Genomic DNA, 12,524 nt, shown 5'->3' with positions numbered 1-12,524 from the left:
CGGGTTTGGCCGAGCAGCGCCCCAGCAGCGCCCCAGCACCCCAAGGTAAGGCGGGGAGCGAGCCCGGACTCGGCCCTTTTTGGGGCAGATTAAACCGAGTTTCGCTCCGAGTGGCGGAGGCGGCGTGGTTTTGGGGTTGGTGTTTTCACCTCGGCGCGGGATGGGAGGGCAGAGCCGAGGGGGGAGCCCGGCCGGGCAGCGCTCCCCACTCTCCCCCCCCCCCCCCCTCCAACCTTGCAGCGGGGAGGCGAGAGGGTGGGCTGCACCCCCCCAGCACCCCCTCCCCAAACCCCCGGGGTGCTGGGTGCCGGCTTATAGCAGCTCCCGGCGGTTCATTTTGTAACGGCGGGGGTTTGGGGGGGGGTGGGTGGCAGGAGGGGGGCAGGGAGAGCTGGGCTTGCAGAAGACAGAGCCTCATTCATCCCCGGCCGGCTGGTTCTCATTACCCGCCGCGGAGGGGCCAGACGTGCCCCCCGAGAGGCCTCTGGGCAGGAAACCGGGGGAGCACCGGTGGGCTCTGAGGGGGGGGGGCGGAGCACGCCGGAGGGGGGTTTATCAGCTCAACACGTTTCCTTCTCTTTTAGGAGGCAGATTTAAAAAGGGGGCTTGGGGCGGGGGGAAGCGAGGTTAAAATCCGACTCCGCGGTCGGGGAGAGACGTTCACCTTCGCAGCTCGCTCGGAGGATAAAGGATGAACAAAGGAAGCCGGGGCTCTGCCCCCGCGCCCCACGTCCAGCTGCCGAGCGGCTCCCGGGAAATAAAAGTTGTGTTCACGTCTCTTTTTCTGACCCGCGTGCTGGGCCCTGGCGAGGCACCGAACCCCTTGTGTCCCCCCCAAAACTCCCTGTGAGGCGGCCACCCCCCCCCTGCCCCAACCCCGCCGCAGCCTCGGCCGGTGACGTAAGGGGAAGGGCGAGATCGCGGCCGATCCGCAGCCTGTGGGGGCGGAAATGGTGGAAAATCTGAAAATCTGAAAGCGGCCGAGAGCACGACGCCGCGGAGGAGATGCCGGCGCCCGCAGGGAAGGTGCCGGTCCTGCCGCCATCCCCTTCCCGGGAGGGTTGAGCCCGAAAGAAATCGCTTTGGGTTTGAGCGGTGAAACGCCCTTTCCAGCTCCCAGCGGGGAGGGGGCAGCAGATCCCCTCACAAATGGGTCTGGGGGCAGCAGCGGCCCCTCCCAGACACCCAGCAGGGAATAAGGGGGGGGATCTGCGGGGTCCCGGCGCACAGAAACCCCTGGAGCGGAGGGAATGGGGTCCCCTCGGCGTCCCCACGCTCAGGGGGTGGCTCTGGAGGGGGGTGGGTGGCCGGGTCCCTGCCCGGAGGGTGCCACGGGCCGTGGCCAGCTCCTGCCCACCCTGAGCCCGTTTCCCTCCAGCCTCAAAGACCTTTCCCCGCTCAGCAGCAGCAGCTCAACCCCGGCGTGGGGATCCAAACCCCGTCCTGCCCGAGCGCGGCTTTCGATGCAAAACCAGCGCGGCAACCCCACGGGGAACGGCCGAGGCGGGGGCTCGGGGCTCGGTGACAATCAACCGACTGAGTTTTGCTGTACCCGCAGCCAAGCGCTGGGGGTTTTCCTGGCCCCAGGGCCAGAGCGAGTGGGGTGAGGGGGCCGGGAGGGGGCCGGGAGGTCCCCGATCCCTCCTGGAGGTCTGGCCACCCCCCAGGCTGGGCCGGGTGCCTGGATCCCGCAGGACCTCCAGCGTCTCCCGGTTTATCTGTGTTTACCCAATCCCGAGTGTCTGGAGACGGGGAATTTGCTGGCGGGGACTGTGCGGTGTGGGCAGGGCACCCTCCAGAGGAGACCCACGCTCCTGCACGCCGCCGGACGGACGGACGGCGCTAATTAATCCCCGGGTGCTCATTCTGCCCCCACGCCAGCCCCGGGATCTCCTCAGGCGAGCCCCGCGAGCGGCAGAGCCTCCCCCCAAAACCCCCTCCCGCCCCCCTCCGCACACGTACCTCCTCATCCTTGTACCAGGACAACGACTCGGCCGTCAGCACGAACCAGTACTCCTTGGAGCCTCCCTTCATGATGCTGATGTTGTTGATGGTCAGCCAGCCCCTGCGGATCACCTGGAGGCAGAGGAGCGGTGGTGGGGGGCGGGGGGAGGAAGGAAGACGAGGTTACAGGCTACCGTGGGGTCCCCGGGGCAGATCCCCCGACGGAGAGCAAGGCCAAGTGCCCCTCAGCTCAGAAGCCCACCTCGACCCTTCACAGAAAGCCTCAGCAGACCCTCGCCCAGGCAGATTTCCAGAGTCCCTCTCTCAAAGGCAGCAGCAGGCGGGGGGACGCCCGGAGCTCTCCCAGCTCCCGCAGCCAGAAAAGCAGCGAGGCCCCGGCCAGGCCGGCGGCACGGTCAGATCCAAACCCGGCGCCACGGGAACTCCACGGGGGCAGCCAGCAGCAGCCCCGACAGGAGAGGGGGTGGAGAGCAGAAGCTCCAGTGCCCCGGCGGGATGAGGCAGGAATTCTCGGGTGTAAGAGAGGAGCGCAGCTGCCCCGAGGGCTGTTTTGGGGTGTCCCGCAGCGCGGCGGTGCCGGGAGCCCCACAAAAAGCAGATCTCCGCCTCCGTCCCGGCCGTTTCGAAGCCGCCGTCGTGCCGCCCACCGTCAAGGCACAGAAAAGTCTGGGGAGCCCAACCGAGCCCCCTCGGCTGGGGCACATCCCCAGGAGAAAGGAGCAACTTACCCAGCGCAGCGGCTACCAGAGCAGCTCTCCCCATCCCTGCTCCGCTCGGGGTCTCCGCGAGCACGCGCCCTCACCGAGCGCGGCCGAGGCAGCCCTCAGCCTCGTTATAACCAAGGAATCCCGTGTTTCTCACCCAAAACCTGCTCCCTGGCAGGACTAGCCGGCTCGTAGCCACCGGTGAAAGGCTCCCTGGCAGCCCGCGGACAGACCTGACACGCGACACGGAGCAGCAGCCGCCGGCAATCGGGGCAGCAGCGTGCTGAAGCGAGGTTGCCAAAGCCTGACGTTGCAAGCGGCGGTTTTTCACGACACGGTGCACGAGGGACCGCGCTGCCTGGTGCAGGCGGGAGCGTTCCCTGTCCTCAACCAGCCAGGGGAGCCAATGGCCGGTGGCGAGGACGCTCACGCGATGCAGCCACCACCCAGCCGAGCCTTCGTGACAGCAGCCCGCGCCTGCCTCGGCACCACCGGAGCTCGAGGGGAACCACCCGCCTGCTGCTAAGGAGCATCCCCCGCGCCCGTAACGGCTTTCCCGAGACAAAAATCCTCGTGGAACAACTTCCACCGTTGCAGGGAGCACCTCAGCGGCAGCACAGCCCCATCGGGAAACATCCTGAATCACCACCAACCGCTGGCGGCCGCGAGAGCCGGTGACAGAGACGTGCCAGGATCGCTCCGAGCCAGGAGTCCGGACTGTCCAGGGCTGGGCCGGGCCTAGCGAGCCGAGGAGAGGGCTAGACCCTGCCTGGCCTCCCCCCGAGACAGGCTGCCTTCCACCGGCCACACGGCCACCATCTCCAGGGCAAACTGGGAGATTCCGAAGTGTTTCAAAGGCAGGCGGGATCACGCTCTGCCCGGCGGGGCTCCTCCATTGTTCCGGGAGTTATTGTACCCAGAGGAAGGTCACGGCGGCCCAGCCCGGCCCAGCCCAGCCCCCAGAGGCCTTTAGGCTGAGCTCAGGGTCCCTCACCCTCCCGGGGCCGCAGGGCAGCGGCGTTTCTCACCATCCCCCCCGCGGTTTTGCTCCGTGAGCCGCGCAGCCGGACCACGGTTCCGGACACCGGTCTGCCTGCAAGCGACCCGCTCCCCGGTAACGAGGGGGGACGGAGGGTCCCCCAAGGCGGCTGCTTCTGCTGTGACACCCCACCCTGGGGCGCCGGCTGCTCCGGGTGGCAGCGAGGGGGTCAGACCTCCCCGGGGCAGGAGCTGCCTCGCAAACAGCAACACCGATGGCTGCCAGAGCCCGAAAAACTCCCCGGCGAGGACCCGACGGATTTAGGGAGAGTCTGGCTGAGCCGGGAGTAGCACAAATAACCCCCTCCCCGTTCAGCACCCCCACGCGTGTCCCCGCTGCGGGAGCCGCGTCCCACGTTACAGGACACTTGAGGGGCCCTGCGGTGCCCCAGCCCCGCGGCTTTTGCAGGCCAGCGTTTGCCAGGGGTTAGTACCACCACACGGGTTAGTTCATGGGCAGACGTGGGGAAAATGCACCGGGGGGGGGGGTTGATTGGGGTCAGTCCAAAGCATGGATGGGAGGGAGGACGAACAACCCTCACGGTTAAGCAGAGAAGAGTTAGACACGAGCGAGACGCGGAGTTTGTTACGGCTTGTACGGGAACCAGCCCTGAGCAGCTGCGCCCGAGACCAAGGCAGGGCTTTAATCTCAACACCGGGACTAAGGGCGTAGAGCCGGTGCCAGCCCTTCCGCGCCGAGGCTGCTGCTGGGGGAACCCGCTGCGGGACGGGGCTGAGGCCGTGCTCGTTTGCGGGCTGCTCAGGCGGCTGCCAGCGTAAAAACCACGACAAAATCCACCGTGTTAGGCACAGGCAAAGCTCGGTGCGCCGGCGGGCACAGGCAGCTAGAGCTAAAACTTAACTCATACAGATTTTTCTGGCGAGGGGAAGGAAGGAGCCCTGAAATTAAGACGGCAGAGGTTGTCAGATTAAAGATTTCACCTTCTGATTGGCTCTGGCATGTTTGAGCCCCCCAATTCCCATTTAGAAACCATCTCTGAATTTGAACCGAGCCTGGTTTTAAAGGAACAGAGGCAGGAGATGGAGCAGTTGAAGGGATCGGGGCAAGGAAAGGGCAGAGGGAAAAGGTCCAGCAGCAAAGCGAGTCCTGCGAGCAGGGTTGGAGGCTCTGGCAGGTGCTGGGACAGGTCTGGAGGGAATAAGGGACAGGGAACCTGCTTTTAGGGCAGATCCGAGCTCTCTCAGGAGAGATCCAAGGCTGGAGCTGGAGCGTCAGCGCAAAGCTTTGATTTCTGTTGTTAAAGGGTAGAGGAGGGGAGGGCACCTGCAGAGTCAGGCACCCCAGCTGCGCGCTGGCTCGAGGCAGGACCCAGGATGCCTCTTTCTCTGTCCCGAAATGCAGGAGGAGAAGGAGGAGGAGGAGAGAGGAAGGCTGAGCCACAGTGCCTGGCACCGAGCAGCACAGCGGAGAGCCCAGGAGAAAGTTCCTTTAAGACCGACTGAAACTGGGGAGGTTTTTGGGCTCGGGAGCCGGGCGAGCTCCCTGGTGGAGGGGCTCCGGCGCTCTCAGAGCTCGGCCTGGTCTGAATCGGAAGCCGCCCGGTCCCGGGCTGGGGCTTTAATCCTTAATTATCAGCTCTCCACCTTCCCCGTCACCCAGCACGATCACGTCCGCACAGCCAGTGATGGGAGAGCGGCCCTGCACAGAAATCAGAGGTGGGAGGCAAGACACGGGCCTGGGGGGGGCTCCCTTTGTTTTAGCAGCAACATCTGGATGGTGCTAAAAGAAAATGGAAGTGTCTGAACAGCTGGAAGAGACGGGAAACGCACACGGGGCTCTCCCAGGCTGCCGGCGCTGCGGCGGTGGTCGGTACGCCGCGGCCCGTCCCCGGGCAGGAGGCACAAACCTCCCTGGGACGAGCGGGACGGGCGCGGCCTCCTAAAACCCATTTTTGAGACAAAAAAGCACCCAGCGCCTGAGCCGCAGCCGCATTTCCATGGGACTGTGCGGCTGCCGACTCCAGGAACTCCCCCCACAGCCGGCTCCAACCTTCCAGCTTTACCCACCACCAGGAGCCAAATTATTTCCCTTCTCCAGGGAGACACTTGGGTGCTGAGGTCACCCCCAAAGGACCAAGGCAACACCCGAGCCGCTGTCCACGAGGCTGTAAAAGCCCCAACTGGGGGTTTGGAGATTAATTCCCTCTCAGACACTTCCATTTTCTCGGACCGCCAGCGTGATGCTCGGCTCCAAGCCTGGAGCAGCGGGGCCAGGACCCTCCCCCTCCACCCCTAGACAGGGAAATTCTCTTCCCTTCGGAGGAGACGCTGCCCTGCGCCTCCCCAGGAGTGAGTGCACGTGAGGAAAAGCTCTGCTGGCTGGATAACCAGGCTCCAAGAGGCCGACGGGCCCCCAAAGTTTGGCTCCCCCAGCTGCTAACACCTGGGAGCTGCAGCACCTCGAAGAGGGCTCCTTGCCCAGATTTCTACGTGCCAACGCCGCGGCCAGCATCGGTAAATCCACTGGCAGCGGCCCAAGGTCGGGACCCAACCCCAAAAAAAGGCAGCTCGGGGGAGAGAACGCGCCTCCAGCCCTGCTGCCTCCCCACAACGCAGGCGGAGGCACCGCCCTGCCCAAGGACCAGCTTCTCGCCACGTCCCACCGCAGCAGCTCCGCACTAAAACCCACAGATTTTGGGCTTCTTGCTTCCAGCAAAACCAGGGCTCACACCCTGAACCCCAGCACCCAGCTCTCCCCGTTCCCAGCGCGGACAGGCAGCACCGACAGCCCCGCAGTCGGGGCGCAGGCAGGGATCAGCCTCAAGCCCTTTCTTTTTTTTTTTTTGGCCGCGGAAGAGCCCAGGCGCGGGGACGAAGGGGTCAGACTGAATTTCTCTCTCTACACTAAACCCCCGGAGCCCCGTTGCTCCCCTCAGGGGATCCCGTCCTTCCTCTGCCCTCAGCACACTCAGTTCTGGGGAGCGAGTAGGTGGCGTCTGGGGGTTGGGAGGTTTTTCTGGCAGGGCCACGTCCATCACTGGGTGTCGTCCACCAGCACTATCACACTATGTGGGTACTTACCAGTATCTCACCCTTTAGGTGCGCAAAATTAAGGGGGGAAAAAAAAAAGCAGGACGAGGAGACAGAACAGTGGAGAAAAACAAAGTGATGGAAGGGAGAAGAGAGCAGGAAGCACAAAAATGGTAGGAAAAAGCAGAAAAACAGCAAAAGAAAAACAGTTACATGCTATTAATTATAATTTTACAGTGTTAATATTTCATTACATTCTTTCCAAACAAGAGGCAATGTCTGCGTTAGGTACTGCAAGACCTAACACCATGCAAAGGGGCACTTCAGGGCGGCTCTGCCACGCACGCCGGGCAGCAAACCCCCTGCGCAAGCGGGAGGCTGCAGGACGAGCCAGAACCGAGGCGGACGCGGCTGCCGGGCACGTCCCTGCGCCCCGCTGGGCCCCCGCTCCCTCCCCACCCACCCCAGGGCTGCGCTGGATCGACGGGGGCCGGAGCGGGCCAGTTAGGCCAGACCTTGCCCCGCGTCGGGGCTCCCCCAGCAGCGTCCCGGCTGCTTTTCAGACGAGCTCCCGCGGAGCAAACGCTCCCGCTGCGTGAGCCGGAGCTCCGTCCTCCCCAGCCCCAGCGGGAACTATCCCTCGCGGAAGGATTTGGTGGATCCACTCGAATCCTGTTTTCAGACGAGCTCCCGCGGAGCAAACGCTCCCGTCTTTCCCCGTCTCCAGCCCCAGTGTGAAACATCCCCCCCCCAAAGGAAGGAGTTTATGGATCGACTCGAATCCCGATTTCCGAGCTGCAAAACGCGGCTCTGGGTGGCTCCGCTCGCTGCCGGGGCGGGATATCCTGGAGAGCTCCCTCTGCCCCACGCGACGAGGGAGGGCCGGGGCGCCGGCGGCCGTACCTGATTCGGGATGGCTCTTTTCTTGTTGGTCTGGGTGTTCCTTTGCTGCGCGCTGGAAGAAGGGAAAGAGCAGCTTTAGGCAGGGAAAGGGAAGCGAAGCGATGAGCGCTCAGAGCCCCCGCGGCCACGACACGCTGCCCACCCGGAAGGCCGTAAGGAAGAGCTGAGTCCGAAGGGGAAGCCCGACACGGAGAATCCAGCCAAGACCCCCCAGGCTCCGTGCTGGCAGCACGCTGCGGCGCGGACAGCCCAGCCCCTGCCCACGTTTTGCCCGGGCCTGAACGTCCAAGGAGACGGCAGTGCCGAGGGAGGGGGACAGGGTTTCCGACCCAGAGGGCTTTTAATCTCCTTCCTTGCAGTCCGCGTCTCCAGGCGTTTACAAGCCTGCCCGCTCCAGAGGGGCCAGGAGAGGAAACACCAAGCGGATCAGCAGCGGTTGCCGATTCAAAAGGGATTTCTGTCCGTGACCCCAGCCGAGCCGATGCGCCCCTACCACCGCGAGGCCGAGAACCAGAAGGACTCGTCTCCAGAAAGACCTGCAGCCTCCTCGTTTTCCCCCCCCCCAGGTCGGAAAAGAGCATACCTGCACCAGAGGGAAAGCTACCTGTCTCTCCTGAGCAACCCAAGAGACGAGGGGCGAGGTGCGGGACGTAACCGTTAGTCAGGAGCAGGAACAAAATCCATGAAAACAGTTAGAATAATGCCGGGACACCCCCCTGGAGCAGCAGTTTACAAGCACAAACGGGGTCCTTTCCCTGGGGAAGGTGACTGCGGGACGGCATCCGACCCGGGGCATCCCTGGCCACCGTGCCCCTGGTCAGGGGAGCTGGGGGGATCCCTCTCTGCCTGCCCTGATCCTCACGGTTCTTCCCTAAAAACCCTCGGGGACACCAGGCGAGCGCAGCCCGAGCGTCACGGCATCCCGGAGGGGAGCGGGAAGCTCTCCCGTGGCTGAGCTCCACTGCAAGCGCAAATCCAAAAGCTCAGCTCGGAGAAAAAGCGTCTCCAGCTCCCATCAAACACCTCCTGGGGGCTGCGGGGAGGGGAGGGCGCAAGCGGGGCTGCCCCGGCCGCCCCAGGACATGCTGCTGGAGCGGGTACCCACCCTGTCGCGACGTGCTGCTCAGTGTAACAGCTGGGGAGTGGGAGAGTTTCAGAGTCCGGAGGAAAGAGGGAGATGATGGTTCAAAGGAAAAACAGGAGAGATTAGGAGAAGAGGAAGGAACTGTGAATGAAGGTGAAAAGCAGAGAGATAAAAAAAAATAGGGGGAGGAAAAAGAAAACAAGAGGAAGGTTTTGTGAATTTAAAGAGGAGGAGGTGGTGCGGGCGCGAGGACAGCGACGAGCTCCGGGCAGAGCCGCTTGCCTCCGCTCTTTCTGTGCGGGGACACCTGAGCTGGAGCTCCGGGTGCTTCCGAGAAGTTATCGCCCGGTTTGGGGCTGCGCCGATGGAAAACGCTGGCCAGCCTCTGGCTGAGAATGCTCGCCAGCCTCTGGCCGAAAGCCGAAGCTGAAGGGAGACAGAGTAAGGGGAGAGCCCTGCTCCGGTCCCGGCCTCGCCTGCCCGGGCAGAGGATCACTGGGGAGAAGCTCCAAGATGGGGAGATGTTTCTGCTCCCGTCCAACAGCTCCAGCGGGGCAGGACGAGCAGCTTCCCCCGCCCTCAGCACGCCCGGGGGACACGGGGAATTCCCAGGCTCTGCTGAAGGGCAGCAACGGCCTTAATGACCCGAATTCCTGCGAGTGGGCCCTGAGCAGCTCATCTGTCTGAGGCTGAACAGCCCCACTCCAGCTCTTCTCTGCCCTAACGAGTGGCATTAACGACCCCTGCTTCGGGCTAACGTGGGGCAGCTCGGATCTGCAGGCCCTCAGCGGCTGGGTGGCAAGCAGAGAAGCGGAGCTCCCGCGTGCCAGATCTGAGAGAACTGGGGCGCAAACGGTGCCGACACGGATTTATGGTGAATTACGTTGGGATGTGGGAGATTCCTCCACCAGATTTCCCGTCGCTGACCCTGGAAGGGCGACGTAACCCGCAGGCCTGCACGGGGACAGGACCACCAACCTCGTTTCTACAGAGTTTGAGGACCCAGCCCGCCCGTAAGTGACTCACTTGGCAAATCCAATGAAGTCTTCGTGGTTAGTGTTGATGTACGAGAGCTCGATGTCGATCAGCAGGAGGATCTGGGAGGAGGGGTACGTGTTAGAGGAGCCCCCACGTGTCCCGGCTCACCCGGGGCCCACGCAGGAGCTGCCGTGGTGAGAGGGAGCGTTGGGATGGTGCAGGGGGGGGTCTGAGCACGGCCAGGGCCTGAGCCGGGCGTTCCCCCCGCTCCCCGGCCGAGCCGGAACGGCGGGAGCTCACCTGGTCCTTCGTTTTGCCTTCCCGTTCCCTGATGTGAGTGGTAACGATCCTCTCCGTCTCCTCTCGTAACCTGGGGTAGGAACCAAGCTGAAACGAAAGGGAGAAGGCCGGGGAAAAAAAAAACGCTGCTGATGGGACCGTGGCAGCCTCCAGCAGCGTCCGGCGCGGAGAAGCAGCGACAGGAGACGCTCACGAGGAGGGGAGGGAGCGGGGCCGGGACTGAGCCCCAGTTCTGCCGGGACGACACAACCGGGGCTCAGGGCGGGGAAAAAAGCGACAGACTCGATTCTCTTCACTCGATCCGACAAGATGAGCAGAAAATCCCCTTCCCGGGGGCCTTCAAAGCAACGGCCAACACCTCAATCCAGATTTTGGTTTTTTTTCCCGCCCCCAGACCCCAGGGCTGAGCGGATCCGGCGCGAGGCGCGAGCTACGGCTAAGCCAGGCAAAGGAGGTGGGATCTCGGCCACGCGAGGAGCGTTCGCAGCCTTCGCTGTTACGGGGGCGAGCGAACACCTGGGCAATATGTCTCGGCAGGACCCGTGCCGCGAAGCCGAGCCAACGCTCCGCCTTGTATTTGCCGGCTTTTCTGATAATTGAGAATTTTCTCGTCCCCCAAAATCAGTGACAACCTCGTGGCTGAACTCACTTTGGTCGGCTGGGTCCTGGGAGCGAATATATTCCAGGTGTTTTCAGATTAGGCAAAAAGGGATGAATTAAGACCCGTTACCTTTTCGGCACACTTTTTAATGACCGTGGCCAGCTCTGAGACCACCAGATCAACACACTTCAAACTGGGCTCTTTAAGCTTTACAATCTGTTTTTTCACTATGGCTTCAAAGGCCATGTCGGGCGTGAAGAGCCCCGTCCTGCACCGTGCAGAGCGCGAGAGCCAAACACCGAGCGGCGTGCGGGGGGCGGGAAAATAGCGACAAAGACAGAAAAGAAAAGAGAAATGAGATTTTTTTTTTGTGTTCGAAAATTCAGGTTAGTAACGTGCAAAGGGAAAAGCGGCAGCGCCTGCCTGAGAAATTCCTTCGGGTCCCTGGGAGTTGTTGGGGCGCTCGGGCGCCTCACCCCAAATTCCCTGCAGCTCCGGGGGCTGTTTTACTGATTGGGGGGGGTCTCTGTGCGCTGCTGGGGCACAGGAAAAAACCCGAAGAGGCTCCTGGCTTCTCGATAACTGACCTCCAGCTCTAGGAAAACACTGAATTTCAGCTCAGCTTTACGATTCGAGCCTCCCCGGCTGTTTGAGACAGAAGGAATTTCGTCAGGAAGCGCCGGCTTCTCCGCGGCACCCACAGCACAGACAACGACGCCAGAAACGAGGGAGAGCGGAGAAATCCTGACCCAGCAGCGAACCCCCAGCGGTCCGACCGCCTACGAAACCAGGGCGGGGTTTAAACCGTCCTGCTCCGCACAAGCACTCTGGGTAGCAAACGCCGCGGACGCTTCCACGTTCTCGCCTGTGTGTAGCTCAATTTATTAATTTTTTTTTTTAAATAACGTAAGCGCTGGAAGGAGAGAGGAGCCGGTTTTCCCTCTGTTCAGTTTAAGGCATTTCTTTTGGTGCTGCCAGAACGAGGTTAAAAAATAAAGTGATGCTGAGAGGCTGGTTATTAAATATGGAAACGGCCCGTTTATCCAGCTTCAGGGTAATTAACACTTCCACGGAAAAAGCACAATTTGGGGGGGAGGGAAACGACCTTTCTGAAATGGAAAGACACTTGTTATCAAGCAGCTTATTAATGGCAGACATCGAGCTGCAGGATTCACAGGCTCGCCACCGGAGCGTTCGCTGGAACTGCTGTCCCTGGCTTTTGTTCGACGTTCCCGGGATTCCCAGAGTGCAGCGAAGCAGCAGTTTAAAACCGCAGCTCGAGAACACCCACGTGCTACGAGAGGTACCAGGATGCAGGAGCTGCCTCTGCCCGCCTGCCCAGCTCCGGCCGGGATCGAAGCCTCGGCAGCCCCCCACGACCCGCTGCCACGGCCCCACGGAGCCTCGTGCTTGTCCCCACATCTGGGGCTCCCAGATTTTATTATTTTTATTTTATTTTTGGAGAGGAAACCAGGCAAGGCAGGCAGGTTAGAGCATCGCTCCCGCTTCCCCGTCCCACTGGTAGGAAGGGGCTGGACGGGCTCCAGCCGGTTCAATACCTTACTGGTACACTGTCTAACTGTATTGATTAACTCCTGAATAACGAGGTCGACACACTTCAGACAAGGCTCTTTCAGCTTCACCACCTGCTTTTTCACAATGGCCTCGAATGCCAAATCTGGGGTGAAGAGCCCCGTCCTACAGGAATCCGCAGGCGGGGAGGGGGGGGCCGAGAGGGCAGAGACATGGCAGAGACAAAAACAAAATGGGTTGGTCAGGTCTGGAGGCGATCGGCTGCGTCCTGGAGAGCGACTCCCTCCCCAAGCACCGTGAGCTGGGGGGGGGCCCTGCTCCTGGATCCGCAGCATCGCTGAACCCTGCTTTTCCCCCCACCCTTGGGGCTGCCACAACCCCTCAGAGGGGACAGGGGTGCGCATGCCCCCCCCAACTCGTGGCAGCA

At 62.4% G+C, this 12,524-nt stretch overlaps 1 protein-coding gene across 7 annotated transcripts in view; it reads right to left on the bottom strand.

The window, feature by feature from the left end:
- DNM2 (dynamin 2) overlaps positions 1–12,524 on the bottom strand; it is a 31,367-nt gene that overhangs the window by 5,466 nt on the left and 13,377 nt on the right. The window contains exons 10-16 of one of the 7 annotated variants that reach the window (XM_074854647.1): positions 10,694–10,832; positions 9,964–10,050; positions 9,712–9,782; positions 8,707–8,736; positions 7,602–7,653; positions 6,750–6,761; positions 1,963–2,076 (exon numbers count right to left, since the gene is read on the bottom strand). In XM_074854647.1, the coding sequence (XP_074710748.1) occupies positions 1,963–2,076; positions 6,750–6,761; positions 7,602–7,653; positions 8,707–8,736; positions 9,712–9,782; positions 9,964–10,050; positions 10,694–10,832 (505 nt within the window). Of the gene's footprint in view, positions 1–1,962; positions 2,077–6,749; positions 6,762–7,601; positions 7,654–8,706; positions 8,737–9,711; positions 9,783–9,963; positions 10,051–10,693; positions 10,833–12,123; positions 12,263–12,524 lie in introns of all 7 variants that reach the window. The other 6 variants (XM_074854646.1, XM_074854648.1, XM_074854649.1 and 3 more) reach the window with 6 other exon arrangements.

Source organism: Strix uralensis, chromosome 38 (genome assembly GCF_047716275.1).
Source record: "Strix uralensis isolate ZFMK-TIS-50842 chromosome 38, bStrUra1, whole genome shotgun sequence".
In the NCBI taxonomy this organism is placed as follows: Eukaryota; Metazoa; Chordata; class Aves; order Strigiformes; family Strigidae; genus Strix; species Strix uralensis.
This window is presented reverse-complemented; position numbering and strand designations above follow the sequence as displayed.